The 20844-nt window shown below is 38.2% G+C and overlaps 1 protein-coding gene across 5 annotated transcripts in view; it reads left to right on the plus strand.

Annotated features, from left to right (window-relative positions):
• Positions 1-354: 354 nt before the first annotated feature.
• The window catches only part of LEMD3 (LEM domain containing 3), an 85996-nt gene continuing 65506 nt past the window's right edge, over positions 355-20844 (plus strand). For 4 of the 5 annotated variants that reach the window (XR_010932471.1, XM_067697235.1, XM_067697236.1 and 1 more), the window contains exon 1: positions 355-1976. Coding sequence is in view for 4 of the 5 variants with exons in the window: in XM_067697235.1 (XP_067553336.1) it covers positions 410-1976 (1567 nt within the window). In the remaining variant the exon portion in view is untranslated. The remainder of the gene's footprint in view (positions 1977-20844) is intronic. The other variant, XM_067697234.1, reaches the window with a different exon arrangement.

Raw genomic sequence — 20844 nt, forward strand, 5'->3', positions numbered from 1 at the left:
CTCCCCTTGGCAGTGGTAATCAAGATGAAAGAAAACCACTGCCATAAACTTCAGTTTTCCCTTCAATATTACTGCCCGGTGGCAGGAACCTGGGAAGAAGAGGTCAAGGTGTGGTTTGGCAAGAGGCAGTTCCCGGGAGAGGCGCTGGGAAGGGCAGGGCGGAGAACAGCCGGAGAAGGTGACAGAAGGGAAGGGGAAGAAGGCGCTGGCACCCCGAGGTGGAAGCACAGAACTCTCTGCCGCGCGCGACTCAGGTGGCCCTTTCCCGCTCAGGTGAGCTCCTCCCGTGCCTCCCATTGGCCAAGGCGCCAGTGGCGCTGGGAGGGCGACGCAGTCCGGTCTAGTTCAGGGTCTAGGGCGGCGCGTCACTTCCGGTAGCGCGGAGCTTGTAAAACACCCTGGAGAGAAAATGGCGGCAGCAACGGCTTCGGCGCCTCAACAGCTCTCGGATGAGGAGCTTTTCTCTCAGCTCCGCCGTTACGGCCTGTCTCCTGGCCCAGTGACGGAGAGCACCCGCCCGGTCTACCTCAAGAAGCTGAAGAAGCTTCGAGAGGAAGAGCAGCAGCAGCACCGGTCCGGGGGCCGCAGCACCAAGACGCGGAACAGTAATAACAATAACACGGCAACCGCCACGGTCGCCGCCGCGACAGCAGCGGCGGCGGCCGTGGGGATGGGGGTCCGGCAGGTCTCAGGCGACCTCTCCTACTTACGGACTCCTGGAGGCTTGGGCCGGATCTCGGCTTCTGGCCCGGAGAGCCCCTTGGGAGGGCCCGGGGGCGCCTCGGCCGCCCCCACGGCTGGCAGCAAAGTACTGCTGGGCTTCAGCTCGGACGAGTCGGACGTGGAGGCCAGTCCCCGGGACCAGGCCGGCGGCGGCGGGGGCGGCGGCGGCGGCGGCGGCAGCGGCGGCGGGAGGAAAGACCGGGCTCCGCTCCAGTATCGCGGGCTCAAACCGACGTCGGCGCCCCTGGCCTCCAGCGAGGTGACTAACAGCAACTCGGCCGAGAGGAGGAAGCCCCACTCGTGGTGGGGGGCCAGGAGGCCGGCGGCTGCCGAGCTGCAGAGCCCGTCGGGGAGAGATGGGGCGGCGGATGACGGGGAGCAGGAGGGAGAGGACGGCGAGGATAGGGACCCGGAGGCCGAGGAGCCGCTGTGGTCCGGCCGGACCGTGAATGGCAGCCGGCTTCTCCCCTACAGCTGCCGGGAGAACTATTCGGACTCGGAAGAAGAGGAGGACGACGACGTGGCCTCCAGCAGACAGGTATTGAAGGACGACTCCCTTTCCCGGCATCGGCCCAGGCGGGGCCATAGTAAGCCTCTCTCTCCCCTGCCTGCGAAATCGGCCGGCGGCCGACTGGAGACCTCAGTTCAGGGAGGGGGAGGAATCGCGATGAATGACAGGGCGGCGGCCGCTGGGAGTCTAGACAGGAGCCGAAACGTCGAAGAGTCGTCGTCGTCGGCGGCGGCGGCGGCGGAGCAGGGAGGAGGGTTTGATCCCCCGGACTCCAGCCCCATTCCTAGATACCGCGTTAACGCTAAGAAACTGGCCCCTCTCCTGCAGCCACCGCTCGCGGACGTGGACTCAACCTTGGATTCGTCCACAGGCTCCCTTCTTAAAACCAATAATCATATCGGCGGTGTGGCCTTCGGCGTGGACTCCCCCAGGATTTTTTCCAACAGCCTCCCTCCCAGTGCGGCGGTGGCCGCCTCTGGTTCACTCAGGATCAATCACTCCAATCATACGGGCTCCAATCATACCTACCTGAAGAACACATATAACAAACCGAAGCTTTCCGAACCTGAGGAGGAACTTCTCCAGCAATTTAAACGGGAGGAGGTGTCCCCAACTGGGGGTTTCAGTGCCCACTACTTGTCGATGTTTCTCTTAACTGCTGCCTGCCTATTTTTCCTCATATTGGGACTGACTTACCTAGGAATGAGAGGGACAGGAGTCTCCGAGGATGGAGGACTCAGCAGTAAGTATTAAACCCCGTGGGGAAGGCAACAAAGGGAATGTTGTTAGTGGTCGGCTCTCACCGCACTGGGCGTTTTACCCGAGGTGACTTCTGTCTGCAAGAACATGGTTTAATAGTGAAACACAACAGATGGAGTGCATTCGTATCATCTTTCTTTAAGAAAGAACATGATTACCACAATAAGAATGATAATCCCATGGCTGGTCTTAAGATTTTTCTGTATGAAGTATTGGGAAATTCAGAACATCTTATAAAAGAACAAAATATTACAAGCAAGTCTGGTAGTAAAATGCATTTATTTATACGTGTGACTTAAATTTTCTTTTGGCCTTAAATAACCATATGTGGAGTTGCCAATCCAATTACTCAACAGTTTGGAGGTATTTTGATTGTTTAGGGGCATCATAAACGCAGTGGGTTTTTTGTTTGTTTTTGTTTTCCCAAATTGAGTTGTGGTTCTAAAAGGCAATGTAAGTTCTCTTGAAATTCTGGTTAAATGGTTTGTAGTATTAAGTATATGTGTAGGTGGTTCTGTAATTTCTTTAAAGTGAATGAATACAGATAGAAAGTAGGAAGGCATACCTCTACATTGATTTCCCAGCCCAAAGCACCTCCCCTTCCACCAGTGAAAAATAATAGAGGTAGGGAACTGCAGGGGTTTGCAGTCAGGTTAATCTGGATTGGTCTCCAGGCCCTTTTACTTGCTAAATGTCTGTAGGCAGGTGTGTTCACTCATTCATTAAGCCAGCATCATCTGTGCTGTCCTTCAACACAGGAAGAAGATGAATACTGATGGCTTTGTGTTCTATGAAGGAAAGAAGGATGGAGTAATTGGTGTATTCTACTTTAGAGACAGAGAGAGTAGGAACTATTTGAAGTGAGCCCTGTAGCAGGAGAAGGCGACGGCCTTGTAGGAGACAGGAGAGCATTCTGGGCAGAGATTACAAGAGGAGGAGGAAAGGCCTTGAGTTGAGCAAGAGCCTTCCTGTAGGTTATAGTACCTTGAGCGAGGGGGAGTGAGCCAGGGTTTAAGCTTCCCTTGCAAAATCTGTAAAACGATGCTAATCTTGATTAGAATAATGCCTGGGAAGATTAAAAGAGAGAAAGTAAATTTAGTGCATGATGGACTGCTGAATACATAATTTCTCAATGTTAGGTCCTTCTCCCCTCCCCCTGCCCCCTGAAAATTCCTGCCCTTTTCACCCAACATGAATTCGCTGTATCATGATTTGTATTTATAAAATTGGCTTACTCTTATTTTATTTCAAAATAGTGAATGATGCAGTTAGCAGACTTAAAGAGTGGAGTGAAAACAGTGTAAGCTTTGGTTTGGTATGGCCAATTCTAAGATAGTCAAATAATAGATTATGATATTCCTTAACTAGAGGATTTAGAAGAGGGCTGAAATCCAGCACGCACTGTAAATTGGTACCCTGGGAGCAAGAGTGATATATTGTATCCTGCCCCAGATATTGGAGAGAGACAAGAAGTAAGGTCACACTAGGAGTTATACTAGTAAAGTTCACATAAATGACATTACCCATGAGCAGTGCCTTCCTGCATGTTTGTTTCTCCAACAGAACTTGGTGTGTTCTGGCCCTTTTCTAAGAACTAAAGGCTTTGCACATATTATCACTCAATCTGCTCAACAACTCACAGAGGTAGATGGTGTCATCGTCACTCTAGAGATGAGGACAGTGAGACTCGAAGTTAAGAAATGTACCCACAGTTGAGCAGCTAGTGAGTGATAGGACTGAGATTTGGTTTCAGATTTTTTTCAACTATTAAGCCCATACTACTTTGGGTATTGTTTATAGAGAGCTTTCTAATAGGAAGCTTTTTTTTTTTTTTTCTCGGTACGCGGGCCTCTCACTGTTGTGGCCTCTCCCGTTGTGGAGCACAGGCTCCGGACGCGCAGGCCCAGTGGCCATGGCTCACCGGCCCAGCCGTCCCGCGGCTTGTGGCATCTTCCTGGACCGGGGCACGAACCCGTGTCCCCTGCATCGGCAGGCGGACTCTCAACCACTGCGCCACCAGGGAAGCCCTAGAGAGCTTTCTAAATAAGAGGATACTTTTATTAGAATTAAGGAAATAATTGAATACTTGGTAGGAATTACTGATGTGCACAATTCTCAACTAAGGTGACTTGTCACATCTTTCTTGTCACTATTAAGATGAATGGCTAATATTTTCTTATGTACCAAACTTTCAAATGGAATAGAAAGGGATAGGATTGCTAGGGCTTAGGTACCTGACCTCCGCACCTCCACCATTGTGGAAGGAAGGAAATTATAAAGTGGTTTGCCCTTTAATAAATGGTAAATATGAGGTAGCTTGGGTGATGGAAAGAACAGTGGCTAAGAGGTAGAGGATCTGGGTCCTAGGACTTGTCAAAATGACCTTAGTCAAGTTAACTTCTGAGCCTCATTCTTATATATTAAATGGGACTAATAATTTCTGCTGTCTATGGGGTTGTTGTGAGGATCAAATGAGATAGTTTGTAAACAAGTTCAAAGTGATATTCAGAAGTTTAGATAAAATTTGTTGTATTCCTGGTAAACTACAGTATATATGTAAAGAGAAATAGTTAAGTCATTTCCCTAAATACTTAGTAATGTATTACTTACCTATTCAAAATTTAATTTTTATTAAATTCTATTAAATACACATTGTAGACATTGATACAGACATTTGAGTCAAAGTGTGATCAATCCTTAAATGTAATATATACTTGACCTATTGTGTATCCTGGTAGAAAGAAGTGCCTGTTAGTTCAGTTAGTTTGCACACCTAACGGTGAATAACTTCACTCCCTATATTTGTGTATTCTGAATCCTTTGTCATGTTATAATGGTTAGCCAGTGCTTAACTGTAGGGTTCATTGGTCGAATAGTGTGCTTAAGGAAATAGTTTTACTTTGAGTAATAATTTCACCAGAAGATTGTAGGTTATATGTGAGAATAAGCTTTAGTAAGCTTTCATTAGTTATCATTTAAATTATGTATAGCATATAATAGATTAGCCTTTTAAATAGTTCCTAATCATTTGTTCTTTAAAAACTTCTCATCAGTACCCTAATTTTATTAATTAAGTTACCTTTTATTAAATTACTATGAGTGTCTGCTTTCTCATCTGTAAAACTAGGGAGTTGGCTTAGATGATGTCTACGTTCTTTCCAGCTCTAAGGTTTAAAATTCTGACTTTGAACTGCCCTACCAAAACAGCTCAAGGATCAGCCTGCAGTCAGATTAGATCAAGACAACCCACCAAAAGAAAATAGAGAGGCAGAATAGATTAACTTTCTTAGGCTCATCTGATCATTATTAAAAGTTGTTTTTCAGTTACAAAAGACATGATTTTTGTAGAAAATTTGAATAGAGATCTATGAAGCAAAAAATGAATCAGTATTGTTTACCTCTCCTCCTAGTCTCACACTCACCCCTGGCATAAATAAGTTCAAATAATAAATTAGAACTTTCTTTATGCTTTTCATGTAAATACATGCATTCATATATATGTATGTGTGTGTGCACATACACATTTTCATTCAACAGTAGAGTGCCTGCTATGTGCCAAGCACTATTTTAAGCAGCAGGAATATGTGGAGAACAAGGCAGATGAAATCTCTCTTCTCATGGAGCTTACATTCTAGGGGGGAAGATAGGCAACTAAACAAATAAGAATTTCAGATAGTTGCTAACACAAGGTAATGATAGTAACTTGAAAGGCATAAAACAGAGTCTGAATTTTATTTTAAGTAACAGCCTACTATACATATTCTTCAATTTCTTTTTCCACTTAGTATTGTATAATGGGTAACTTTTCTTATAGTAAGTTTAAGTACAAAGGCATAATTTAAAAATCTCACATTTCACTGGTCCCTTTCTAGCCCTATAAAAATGCTAAAATCTCTGCCATCTTGAAAATGTTCTTTAACCGTCTGTTCTCTAGCTCTTAGTCTCATCTCAGTCAAGATTACTCTTTCCTCCCCTGCCATTCACTCAACCCCTGTCTAGTTTAGCTTTTTTTTTTTTAACCATCCATTCCTCTGTAACCTCTGTCACCAGTTACTCAATTGCCAACCGAGAGAAGCTTTAAAGTTCTTCTCTTCACCTCTTTTATACATTCAATACATTGATAATTCCCTTCTTCGTGAAACTCTCTCCTTTCCAAACTTCCGTATCACCACTCTCTTGTACTTTTCATTTATTTGTCTGCCTGTGTTTTAAATATTGGTGGTCTCTGGAACTCTTATCCTTTCGTACAGTTTTCCTAGGCAGTTTCATCCACTCTACTGGCTAATACCTCCCAATTTTATATTTTCATCTTAAATTTTTCTCTCTTGGGTTCTAGACTTAACCATTTATTAGACAATTTCTTCTGGATGTACCAGAAGTACTAACACCATCTGTACTCATCAGCTTTACTTACTTTTACCTTGTTTCTCCTGTTTTGTTCCCTGTTTTAGTTAATGGCAGTTCCATCCACCCAGAGCTCAAGCTAAAAACCTTGAATTTGCCTTGATTCCTTCCTTTCCACCATCTTCCTACCAAACCTCAAACCACAGTCTATCTTGTTACCAAATCCTGTAGTTTTACCTGCTACCTATCTTTTGACTCAATCTATTTCTCTCCATTCCCCACTGCTCTAGGCTAGTCTTTTGCCTGAACTGATTTAGCAGTCTTCTAACAGTTGTCCGTGCTTCTCGGCTGTAGCTCTTCCTGTCTGTTTTTCAGTGTCAGAGCAATATTTCTAAAATGAGAATGCAGTAATTCCTTCATGCTTAAAATTACTCAGTGGCTTTCCCTTACTCATTGGATAGAATGTAAACTCCTTGGCTAAACTGTTCATGATCTAAGTATGCCTGCTCTTTCTAGCTTCATTTCTTAGCAGTCCCTGTTATCACACTTTACTTTCTAGAAAACTGGAACTTTCTGGAACACTTCCTGGTGTTCACTGAATATGTCACTGAGATTTTTGTGCCTTTGTGCATGTGCAGTTTGTTTCTTTCTCTCTATTAACTGCTATTCAGTCTTAAAAGTCTCACCTCTGGGGCTTCCCTGGTGGCGCAGTGGTTGAGAATCTGCCCGCTAATGCAGGGGACACGGGTTCGAGCCCTGGTCTGGGAGGATCCCACATGCCGTGGAGCAACTAGGCCCGTGAGCCACAACTACTGAGCCTGCGCGTCTGGAGCCTGTGCTCCGCAGCAAGAGAGGCCGCAATAGTGAGAGGTCCACGCAATGCGATGAAGAGTGGCCCCCGCTTGCCACAACTAGAGAAAGCCCTCGCACAGAAGCGAAGACCCAACACAGCAAAAATTAATCACCCCAACATCTTAAAAAAAAAAAAAAGTCTCACCTCTGGATGTCTTCTCTGTCTCCCTATCCTCTTTACCCTAGAGTTTGGCCCATGATTCTCTACTCAAAGAAGATCTTATGCATCCTTCATAGCATTTATTTCATGTTTATAATTGTGTATGTTCACTGTGCCAGATAGATTACAGCTCCTTGAGGTAATGTTTCTACAGGAGGAATTGAGTACACTGAAAAAGAGCACAGGCTCTTTCATTTCTCTCTCTTGACCACAGGGTCATGAGCCTGGATGACTGAGAGAACGGTAATACCATTGAGAGGAATTAGAGATGTTGAAAAGGGGTCTTTTTGCGGGGAAGGCGGCATAGAGAAAATGAGTTTATTTGGGGCTTATTTTTTGAGTTATTCAAGTAGCAATATGCTGTAGGCTATGGTAATTATATAATTGGATTAAAGATGAGAGACTGATGCTTAATGTGAAAGTAAAGTACTGTTTACTAAAGGAATAGATACCTTTTTAATATTTGTTTCTTCTTTTTGTGTGGGTGTTTTGTTCTTAAAGACAAGACCGAGTGCTGCAAAAGATACCATAGTTTTTTAAAAATTACAGTTTTACTTTTTCAAGTAGTTAGACTAGCCAAAAGGTCAAAACTTTGAATTGTAATGAAATGGGCATAAGGATTTTGAAAAGTAGTTGTTGCCCTCATTCTTGAAGAATGAAAGCTGAGTGAGAAGTTGACTACTTTGTAAGAACAAAAAAATTCTTAGACCTCTGAGAATATTCCTGGGAATACCAGGGGATTGCATATCCCAGTCTGATGATTCGAGAAATTAAAATCTACTATGTAAAAATGTCTTTCATCTGAAACATCTCTAGCGTAATTTAAAATAAAAATCATCAGAGTGAAAACTTGTAAGTTCCCTATGAGTGTATTCATGGAGCCTAGTTTGAAACATTGGCATAGATATCAAGGCTTGGATCATTAAAGAGGCAACCTGGGTTTGAATTTGGGCCCTTCCTCTTGTTAGCTTTTTTATTAAAGGCAAGTTGCTGAACCCCTGTAAACCTCAATATTCTCATCTGTAAAATAGAGTTAAGTGAGAATTAAATGAAATAATGCATGTAAAGAACTCGACTCAGCACATGACACGTAGGAATAATAATAACAGCAGCTAACCCTTATGTAGCACTTTGTGCCAGGCACTGAGCCTAAACAATTATAATTGTCAAGTAATCTTCATGAGGCAGGTATTTATCCCATTTTATAGGTAAAGAAACTGAGACACAGAGAAGTTACATAACTTGCCTAGGGTCATGAGTGCAGAGGCAGTATTTGGACTCAGATAGTGGCACTTAACCACCCTGCTAGATTGCCTTTTAATATGTGCAAGTACATAAGGGCTCTGTATATGTTCTCCACTATTATTATTATCTAGGAAATTATGAAAGATATGGATGGGTGAAGCTGCTTAATGCATGAAATCCTAGAAGTGCCAAGGATAATCTTTGAAACCTAACAACATTAGTACAAGAAAGTACAAATTTGTACTCACTTGACGATTAGGAATCATGTGGAACTGTTTATCCTTCTATAAGGTTTTAGAATAATTAATTCATTGATATATGAGGAGGGCAGTCTGCTATAATATAATACAAATTATATAATATGTAAAACTATAAGGCATATGATACTATTTCTAATTTTTAAAAGATTTGCATAGTCTCAAAACTGGTGGGGATAGTGGTCCTCTGATTTGCATTACCACTTTTTAAAAAAAAAATTTAAAAATTATTTTATTTTTATTTTTTTTGGCCACGTGGTGTTCCCTGACCAGGGATCGAACCCACACCCCCTGCGTTGGAAGCACAGAGTCTTAACCACTGGACCACCAGGAGAGTCCCCTGTTACCACTTTAAAACTTAGGTTTTCCATTGTTCATTTTCAAGATGTAAAAATCTTTTAGGATATTTGTTCTCCCTTTTTTTTGCACCTTTTAAAAAAGCTTTGAATGTATTTTCCCTATGCGTATATTTGTTTCAATGGGAATGAAGCATTCTGTAATTTCAGGGATGTTTTAAAAAATTAGATATTTTTATGATTCCTCAGTAGAGTTATGAAGTTTTAAAATAGCTTCTCCTCGCTCACTAATCATTCTGTATATTTACCTATCTGAAAAATATTTTATATAAATAAAAGGAACCTCAGAGCAAAGAGGTTATAACATCAGTGCAAAGAGATATTTAGATTATAAGAGTATAAAAATGAAGTATACCTTGGACTTCCCTGGTGGCGCAGTGGTTAAGAATCCTCCTGCCAATGCAGGGGACATGGGTTTGAGCCCTGGTCTGGGAAGATCCCACATGCTGCGGAGCAACTAAGCCCGTGTGCCACAACTACTGAGCCTGTGCTCTAGAGCCCACGAGCCACAACTACTGAGCCCACGTGCCGCAACTACTGAAGCCCGCAAGCCTAGAGCCCATGTGCCGCAACAAGAGAAGCCACCACAGTGAGAAGTGTGCGCACTGCAACAAAGAGTAGCCCCTGCTCGCCGCAACCAGAGAAAGCCTGTGCGCAGCAATGAAGATCCGACGCAGCCAAAAATTAAGTAAATAAATAATGAAGTATACCTTAAACTTTTGGAAATCTGTAAAATATATGGTAAGCAAGTAGTAGTAACTTCTTTACGAAAAGCATATTACTAATGGTATATCTTTATTCTAATCCTGTATTAATTTATTATACACTAAAAATTGCTACTATTTAATTTGGGAATCCAGCACAATACTAATTGTAGAAATTATAACATGTATTGTCTCATAACTTTATTTTTTTATTTTCTCATAACTTTATATTTTGGCTTTCATACTCAGAATTTATTTTTAACAGATTTTAAAGTGAACCAGTAGCAGTATATTTGGATTTTGCTGTTTTAATAATGCATGTTTTAACCTGAATCACACAAGTGATAGTTTAAAAAAATACGTAAAATTTGATCTAATTAATATTCTTTATTAGCATCACTGTCAAAAATAATTTTTAAAAAAGAGTTGAACATGCAGGGGCTTCCCTAGTGGCGCAGTGGTTGAGAGTCCGCCTGCCGATGCAGGGGACACAGGTTCGTGCCCTGGTCTGGGAAGATCCCACATGCCGCGGAGCGGCTGGGCCCGTGAGCCATGGCCGCTGGGCCTGCACGTCTGGAGCCTGTGCTCCGCAACAGGAGAGGCCACAACAGTGAGAGGCCCGCATACCGCAAAAAAAAAAAAAAAAAAAAAAAAGTTAAAATAAGGCTGGGTGCAAAACTGCAAGTTGAGTGATAAGTGATCAAGTATACACCAACAGTTGGTCTCCTGTCCTGAATATACATGAATGGAAGAAAATCCTTTAGGAGCAATGGGCATTTTAACACATAGTACATCAATTTTGTTTTGCAGTTAGAGACCCCTTTTATTTGTGTATATATGTACAAAAGGTATTTGCTGATTGTGGCTAATTCCTGAAAGCACTTTATACTTATAAAGGAAGCTTTTGCTCTGTAGGAATTCACCTAGGTATAATTTTTTTTTAATGTTCATTTATTTTTTTATTTATTTTTTCTTATTAGTCATCCATTTCATACACATCAGTGTATACATCTCAACCTAGGTATAATTTTTTAAACACATATAAAGAGGGTCATTGAAATCAATTAGCAGGAGGAAATCTTAGAATATTTGTTTCTTCCAGTCCCTGGGCTATGGCTTAGAACCTTGGTTAACTTTGGTAATGACTTCTGGGTTTAGAAGGACACCTACTACAGTAACACAAATGCTTTCTTGCTTGATTTAGTTCTCCTGTTCATTCATCCATTTACTCACTCATAAATTATTTATTGAGTGCCTACTATGTGATACCGGAAGACGAGTATATACTTTTTAGAATTGTAGGAGGGATACTCTTTCCCCAGCACACTGCCTCCCTCCCCCTCCCAGCTCCCCCATTCTCTTCTTTTTCCTAAAATGCACTAGCTAGCCTTCAGAACTGAGATTTGGTTACTGTGCAACATTGTTTCAGACTTGTCCATTGTGACTCCAGAAACATGACTTTAAAAATTAGTTTCTGCAAATTTGGGTATGCCCTATGATAAAGTTTACTACAAAAGAAATAGTTTCATTTCTTACAGGATTTTAGAAGTAATTTAAGAGTAAAAAAGGAAGAGACATGAAGAATGAATTTGTCAAAAATGAAAATATTATCAATTTGAAATGTTTATGATTGTGGTTTAAGATGTTCTAGAAATGTTCTTATGCTTATGACAAAAGACTTACTTTGTTTTTTTAATATAAGAAAGTCACCTTTAAATGTCCCTTCTTTTAGATTCTAAAGCCTTAAATGATAAAGGCATTTATTGAGAACTTTCTATGTGTGAGCACCTGTATATTAATTTCCATGAGGGAAATTATTAATATTATCTCCATGAGAAAACTGAAATATAGAGGGAATAGGGTTAGGTGTGACTTGTCTTAAGATCCCACAGCTACTAAGTTTTAAAGCCAGCATTTGAACCCATGATCTGACTAAGGGTCCACAGTCTTAGCCACTGGGAAGCTGTAGATATTCTTATGTATCTTTTCTCACCTACTAACTTTATTTAGGCAGGTAAATCGCTTGTGACCTCTGGGCTTTGGTTTTTGCATCTGTCAAATGAGGGAATAGTAAAATCAGCTCTTCCAGCCAGTGACTTTTGTAGGGAACTGATGTGATAATGTCTATGGAAATGCTTTGGAGAAATTAGAAGTGATGTATAAATATATATTTTTAATGCTGTAAGTTAGAATTTCCCAGCTATAGTAGTTTAATTTAAGCAGCACGTGTTCAGCACTATGACATGTCCTGTCGGTAATGTTAATAAGTAATGGAAGAGTTGGTTAAATTTATAGTTCTTATCAGTATTTTTTTAAACTTTCTCTCAGGTTGTCTGAGCAGATAAAAGGAATCATCTTTTTACATTACCTAGTTAGTGCCTTATCTCTAGGTGCTGAAAAAGAATTTTCTGTCTTTGCAGTTATATTAATGTAATAGATTATGAAGCACAATTTGAAACTAGATTTTAGCCTCCTGGACTGCTAGAAGGTAGACTTGCTGATAGGAAAGACAGAGATGGGATACATTGCTTTAATGCAAAATATAGTAGTGAATTTGAGACAGAAAAACATTTCTTAGGAATATGGATGAGTCTTCTGTTAACATTATCTGAAGGACAGACAGTACTTGCAGCTGGTAGAGAAGAATGGCCTGTCACGTTGCTGTTCTTCATCCAGTTTGTAAGATACCATGAGTACTGTTATTGGTAAAGTGGGAAGGTGAGGTGTGTCCCCATGAATAGGCAATAGATTGAATGGGGGTAATCAAGAAATTGGGGGGATGAAATAATAAAATGAAGTAGATAAACATTAAAATCATGCTAATTAAATTATAAGGAATTTAAAGTACATTAGGATCTTCAGTCTCCTAGATAAAAGATGTGGTTTCAGACCAGAGCTGTCTAATAGAAATATAAACCACATGTGTAATTTTAGTTTTTCCAGTAGCCATATTAAAATGTAAAAAGAAACAGGTGAAGTTAACTTTAATAATAGATTTTACTTAATCTGGTAATCTAGAATATTATCATTTCAACATAATCAGTTTAAAAATTATTGAGATATTTTACATTCTTTTTTTGTATTAACATTCTATTTTATACCTACAGCCTGTCTCAAATCAGACTAGCTAAATTTCAAGTGCTCAATGGCCACATGTGGCTAGTGGCTACTATATAGGATAGCGCAGCTCTAGACTGCCCTGAGTTATGGAGTTATATTGTTGGTTTAATGAGATCTAACAGCTACTAATTTTTGAATCTTACAATGTGCCTTGCATTGTGTTCTCTATAATATTTTCAGTTAATCTTTATAATAACTCCATGATGCAGATTTTACTCTTCTCATGTTATAAATACAGTGATGTATAAGAGATGTTAATTTGTTTAAGGTCTAAGGTCAAACAGGTAGTCTGTAGGAGAGCAGGGATTTAAAACCAAGTCTGACCCCAAAATTCTTGTCCTTTTCATTGTATTGCACTGTTTTAAAGCATGGCCACTTACCTAAAGCAGGTTGGTGAATGAGATTTAGTTCTTCCACTGCTCAGTTATTTTTGATTCACTGCAGTGACTTTTGATTTAATTAGTCCTTATTTTAAAATATAAATACAGAGCATTTTTAGGTTAAAGTGGAAGAGGTATCCCCTAAATTCTTACTTATATTTCTAATTGGGAATATTCCTTTATATTCTTTTCATCATGTCCTGTTGTAAACTGCTTTGTATAGCTCTTCAAAGTAGAAATGTAGGAGGGAGGGATGACCTTTTGATTCTGGCACATGACTCTTTTGGGAGATAAGGGAAAAGTCAGCTACTATTGAGAAAAATGAAAACAGGATGACTAATAAAACTTTTGTTGTAGTAAAAAAATTTTTAAAGGTTTCAGTACCTCACTTTGAGAAAGATTTTGGGATGATCTTATTCATCATGCTCTTTGAATTATAAAAATTATCTCAGTTCTTTTGCATGGTGTTATTTTATGATAGATTTATACTTAGCAACATTAATGAATTTGAGTAATTTCTTTGAATTACGTTTAGATTCATAGACAATGTTTGCTTACAAAGACAAGCTGTTTACTTCTAAAAGAAAAAAAATGGACAATCCTTAATTTTTGAATGGTTGTCTTCCAGATCATGTGTAAAATAGTTGTTTGAACTTGGAACATATCTAACTACACTGTTTCTAAGTTCCCAGGCTAGCCCATAGAAGCCTATTTAAAACCATATCCTATTTTAAAAACACTAATTCAAAAAGATACATGCGCTCTAATGTTCACAGCAGCATTATTTACAATTGCCAAGATAAGCAACCTAAGTGTCCATCAACAGATAAATGGATAAAGAGGATGTGGCATATATGTATATATACAATGGAATACTACTCAGCCATAAACAGTAATGAAATTTTGACATTTGCAACAACATGAATGGACTTGGAGGGTATTATGCTAAGTGAAATAAGTCAGAGAAAGACAAATACTCTATGATATTACTTATATGTAGATTCTAAAAAACACAACAAACTAGTGAATATAAGAAAAAAGCAGACTCACAGTTATAGTGAACAAACTAATGGTTACCATGGAGAGGAAAGGGAAGAGGGGCAACGTAGAGCTGGAGGATTAAGAGGTACAAACTATTATGTATACAATAAGCTACAAAAATATATTGACAACACAGGGAACATAGCCAGTGTTTTATAACTGTAACTGGAGTATAGCCTTTAAAAATTGTGAATCACTGTATTGTACACCTGTAGCTTATATTGTATAGCAATCATACTTCAATTAAAAAAAACATATCCTGTCTTAGTACTAGTATAGTATTGGTGTAAGCTTTAGGTCCTCAGAGTGTGGGTCATGTTCTGTGGGAGTTGGATTAGGAGGAAGCAAGTTTATTTTTGGCTTTTTATGTTTTCTCTTCTTATACTTTTCTGTCTCTTAATTCCTGTTCTTATGCTGGCCTAAGCTTCTTGGCGTTCTACTGTGATCTTGGTTAAACATCTAAGTGCTCAGTACTTCAAATTTTTTCTTTTTTTAAAAAAATTGAGATATAATTGACATAACATTGTGTTAGTTTAAGGTATACTACGTAATGATTTGATATATGTATGTTTTGTGAAATGATTACCACAATAAGTTTAGTTAACATCTGTCACTATATATAGTTATATTCTTGTAATGAGAACTTTTAAGACCTACTCTCTTAGCAGCTTTCATTTATACAATACAGTATGGTTAAATAGTCACCACACTTTACATTACATCCCCAGGACTTATTCATCTTATAACTGGAAATTTGTACCTTTTGACCACCTTCACCCATTTCACCCACCTCCCTACCCCCAACCTCTGGCTGCCACCAGTCTGCTCTGTTTCTACAAGTTTGTTTTTTTTTTTAGATTCCACATACAAGTGGGATCGTACAGAATTTGTCTTTCTCTGTCTGACTTATTTCATGTAGTATAATGCTCTATAATAAATAGTAGGTCCACTTACTGGGTGCTTGGCAAGTATAAACATAAATGTTTACACTTAAGCATTTAAGTCTTAAGCATTTTTTACATGATTTGATAAATGAAGAATCTGTAATGGAAGATTAGGCTAATCACTCTGTCCAAGGTTATAGATCAGAGAGGGGAGTTGTGGCGTTATGCTGTTGGTTGAACTGTGGCAGTATGATTTGAAAGCTCATCCCCTAACCATCGTTCTATACTGCATTTCTCTCTCGCATTCCCTCTTCCCCTTTTACCAAATTGGAACTCTTTATTTTCTCAGTTCAGATACTTTTAGCTAAATGATAGAGAAATCCATTTGATTGAATTAATTCACAATATTATAGAATTCTGATAATAAAAATGATGTGATTTTATGACAAAATTTGATAATGTGATTATCTTTAGTGAGGATTGAGTCAATATGGAATCAGAACTTAAACCAGCTTCCCTAAGTCATCCTTCATCCTTATATGTATAGTTAGTTGAGTTGCCTACATTTTTCAGTTAGAAATTAGGTCCATAGTGCTCAACTTATGTGCTGAAAACAATTTGGGAACACCACCCATTACAAGGTATTGTCTGAGGACCTAACAAATGATTTGCCCTTCTCATATTGTTCTATTATTTTTCAACTACGTATCAATACTGCTATGATTAGAATACAAAAAAATTATATATTCATGGTAGAATTTTGTCGTATTTTCTTAGTATGTGAATAGTAAAAATACTACTTTGGGGATCTGAACATCTTGATATAAATGAAGAAGTCCTTTTACTTAAAAAGTGAAGAAACACTGCTTAAAGCATGCTGTAAGGAAATTGTATATACTGGTTATATTTTAGAATTTGTTTTCAAGACAATCATAGTGAATGTTGGGAAATCAGTTGTAATGTTTAAATGACTGACTGACCAACCTATCAACTGGTAAAAGCCCTTTAATCTTCTCAGAGGTGATTGCACTTTAAATACAAGATCTTTGTTAACCCAACTTCTCTCTCTGATTAGTGAAATTTTTGGCATTTAGTGTAAAATTCAGGTATTACAAGGGTTTTGGCAGGGAGCCTTGCCTTGGGGACTTCCATTTCATCTCTTTCTAACTCACAGATTTTCTGAGAACTCTGTCATTTCTTCCCAGTAGCTCCATGGCAGAGACGAATGAGGAATGGAGTAGTGGTATATTGTGTTATTTTGTAAACTGAGTGCCGTCTATTTTTTAATTTCATGCAAAGATTTGGAAAAGAAAAAAATAGCTAAGATTTATTAATCTCTTTTCTCCCCATATTGGTATGCATAGTCACAAAACATCCCATTTTATGTTAGTTTACTAGATACAGTCTCAGAGAGGGTGACTTGCCTAAGGTCACAAGTCATAAATTTTGGAACAAGTATTCCTTGCTCCAGAGAGTTTTTTTTTTCCATTTTACCCCACTGCCTTTCAGTGTGAAAAGAAATTTTTCATTCATCTAAATGACTTAACTTCAGAAGTAAGCATTACTTAGTGGAAATTTTTATTTAAATTTTAAAAATTTAATTTATGTTTTAAAGTTTAAAAATTATACTAGGTTGAAATTAATATATTAAAGTTGTAAATTATATTAATACTGTGTCATTCAAGAAGGAAAAAGGATAATCACCCAATTACTTTGAAAATATTTAGTACCTTTTAAAAAAATTCTGTAATATTTGAGTTAGAAAATTAGAGAAACTAGAGCGATTTAGTGTCCTTGCCTGGATTTTGTTGTAGGCAGAATATCAGTCCAAATACATTAAAAAAAATAGGAATACAACATTCTGTTGGGTTGATTTAGATTGCTTATTTTATTTTTTTAAGCAAACACTTCCTATCTTCTTTAAAATTCTTTTTTGGTAATAAATTTTGTAATGGATTTTGTAAATCCATGGTGTATGGATTTTGATGTTTAAAAAGCAAGATTAAATAGCCTATAGTAGGGTGTACAATTTGGAAAAAAAAGCAGCTTAAAGTAGTAAATCAAAATTCTGGCAAGTCAGTTTGCTAACTAGAGCAGACATAATATGAATGTAAATAAATATGTTATCTTGTGCTTTAATTTACAAGACTTTTTTTCTACCAGTTTACTACAGGGTTGTTGCCATACTTTTTTTTTTTTTTTTTGGCTATTTTTGTTAATAAATTCTATTCTGGGGGAAGGAAGAAGGAAGGTTACACTGAATAAATAAAAGTAGATAAAGTCAACATTTTTGCCGTATACAATCATCTTAGAGTTTAAAGGACTTTTAGAAGTCACTTTTAGAAGTCACTAGCTACTTTGTGCAGTGGCGTTTGAGAAAAGATGATGTTTTAGTTGGGCTCTTTTGGTCATAAAGACAGTCTTAAGAAACTAAGGGTTTACTCTGAGGATATATGTGGGCTAGGACTGTAAAGACTTCAGGAAATCAATTCAACTCAAGGGGCTCTGGGTCTGTACTTGTGTGTGTGCCTCTGTCTTGGCACTGTCCTAAATTTTGCATGCAATTATTTCACTTAATTCTTAAAACAATCTTAAGAGCCAGGTATTATTAGCATTCCCTTTAGATGAGGAAACTGAGGTTTAGGAGAAACTTGTCTAAAGTCAGTAAGTAGTAGAACCAAGGTTTGAATACCGATAATCTGACTTCCGGTATGGGATCTTTGTCCCTGTACTATACTCTTTACATGATTCTGTATCATCTCCTGTCTTTGTTTTTTGATTTCCTTTGGAATTATCTTCACCACCCCCCAAAAAAGTCTTACATTCTACTAGACCAGGAGTTCTTAACCTCAGTGGTCCCTGAATCTTAAAGAAGCCATAAATGGCCTCCAGGTGAACAGTAACTCCTTGAAATTTTACGCAAATTTTTGAAAGTGTATTCACTTTTCTGGGGATAGGGTCCATAGATTTATCCATTTCTCAAGGGTCTCTGACCCTCCAAAATAGTGAGAATCACTTCACTGTCAGCTGCTCTGGGGAAGGTAGTATGAGTTTTCATCTTTGTATTCCTTAGCATCTGGTTTTTGATTGTTCAAAAATATTTGTTGAAGAGAATTTAACAAATAAGAGATGGTATGTGGGGAAATAAGCTTAAAATTAGTCATAATATGGGAGTCTTAAGATACCTTGAATGTTTACTAGATGGGTATGAGAGCATCAGTTTTATTTACTTGGTTCAGAAAATTGTTTTGTTACTGACAGGTTCAAATTTCCAGCTCTAGTATATAGTAGTCCTATGAAGTTAGGTTTTTGAAATCAGAGCATAAAGGAAAATTTGTGTGTTCAAAACTGCTGTTGAAAAGTCCCCTAGATTTAGAGGCTGCCATGTGATCTCTCAAGAAGGCCAGTTTCCCCCCCATCAATGTAAGAATAGACCATTTTAGTACCTGAAGGAGCACTAAGGAACATAGTACATCTTTAAACATTAGAATCATACTCAGTGTTTGAAATATTCTTAGTTATGAGAGCCACGTGGAAATTGAGAGCAGCTGAGGGAATGGCAATATCGCATCTCCCATCTCAGGCTTTGTCTAGGGCACATGCCTATTGATTGTAACAGAGTTACAGTTGTGGGGAAGTGCATGCATTTTTTTTCCCCCTTAAATATTTGTTCACACACATTTATTCCTATTGTCTCTTTCTGCTACAAGTAGAAGTTAGAAGTAGACATTAGGTGAAAATCTGATGATTCCAGCATATGTTGTACTTTCTGTTCATTGTGTTCATGTGGAAGCATGGGTTTTACTCTTAAGGTTTCATATAATATATTTTAACCAACGAAAACGTTTCATTTAGCCTAGTTTACCGCGTGTTGTAACTGCTTATATTTGTTTTACCTAATATGTTGTTTTTGTTTTTTTTAACCTAATGATGATAAATTCCTGTATTCCCCAAATGACTTTTCATTTCTGTCTGGTTTCTTCCATAGCTAAAAGTCAAGATGTAACTTTTAAGCTTGTTGCTCATAAAGTCAATGTTCGGGATATATATATATTTTTTCTTTTAGCTCCATATTCAGTTTATATGTTAGTTTTGGTCATACTTTAATCTCTGTTCTTTGTCTATGCATATAATGCCTTTTTCCCTTTTATCAGAGCTATGCTTCTTATCCCTGTTTGATGAATGGAATAAGAACTACTGTCTTTTTTTTTTTTTATTTCTGTTCACCTTTTCATTGCACTGTAGCTTTTCTCTCTCCAGTTTTCTTATTTGCATAATGTCTCTGCTACACAAAACTAAAGTGGTGGTAGTGTTTATCTCTAGTCATTTAAAATGGTAAACACACACATTGTAATTGAGAATGTTACTAAGTAGAAGACCTCATGAATTTAATTCTATGGGAAATGCATGTTTATTTTATTGTGCTGGAGATGGGTTGCGTGGTGTATCACAGATCCCTTTTGGATCTCTAAATTCTCTTTTAGCAATATTCTTTCAGAACAGCTCTCTTTGTAACAGTTTCTTTTGTATTCTTGGCAATGTAAACCTTGAGGAAGTGTTATAGCCAGTCTCTAGTGTATAACAGTTAATGTTTAAAATCTCTTAATGCAGTGAGCTGTCACCATGTTTAATAAATTGCAGTATTGCATTAGCATAAATTCCTTTGGGTGCCAAGATATCTGTTGCACAGATGCTTGCTATTATTTATAGGTTTGTTTCTAACCTTTGTGGGTTGACTTACTTTTATATTCATTTGTCACCATGCAGTAGCATAATTCTTTAACTGACATATATGCAAAATAGTTTTCAAGAAGAAACTATGAAAGTACTGAAAAAGCAGATTACTCAAACTTTTGGACCTTGGGCAGTATAAAGCTCCCATAATTTAAGTAGACATATTGCTTTGTCTTTATTTGAATGTGTTCTTATACTGCCTTTCCTCCTAATATTGGGTAAACTGCAGGAGTGTCTTTAGCTGATGAAATTAGATGGAGGCAGCAGCCTAATCATTTCCCTCTGGTTTTCAGCCGATGAGACTAAGGGTGTGTGTGTATGTATGTTTGTTGACGTGGGGAGAAATTATTATCTTTATAGTTTATTTTAGAGTAAGCTGTTGATATTTTCTTAAAGTCTAAGTCTTCTTTTGGATTAAACATTTTTTGAATGGGAACTTCACTTTTATTTGCTAGTCAGATTCAGGAATCAGTAATTCTATCAGATATTCTTTGAGTTATGGATGCTCTACTAAGATATCAGAATTAATTTTTAGAAGGAATAGACTGACTCATTAAAGTCTTTTAAATGTGATATTTTGATTTGCTAGTGATCTAATTTGCTAATTTATTGGATTGGCCAAAAAGTTCCTTCAGGTTTTTTTTTAATATCTTTATTGGAGTATAATTGTTTTACAATGTTGTGTTAGTTTCTGCTGTACAGCAAAGTGAATCAGCTATATGTAGACATATATCCCCATATCACCTCCCTCATGAGCCTCCCTCCCACCCTCCC

The sequence above is a fragment of the Pseudorca crassidens genome, chromosome 11 (assembly GCF_039906515.1).
Source record: "Pseudorca crassidens isolate mPseCra1 chromosome 11, mPseCra1.hap1, whole genome shotgun sequence".
NCBI classification, from domain to species: domain Eukaryota; kingdom Metazoa; phylum Chordata; class Mammalia; order Artiodactyla; family Delphinidae; genus Pseudorca; species Pseudorca crassidens.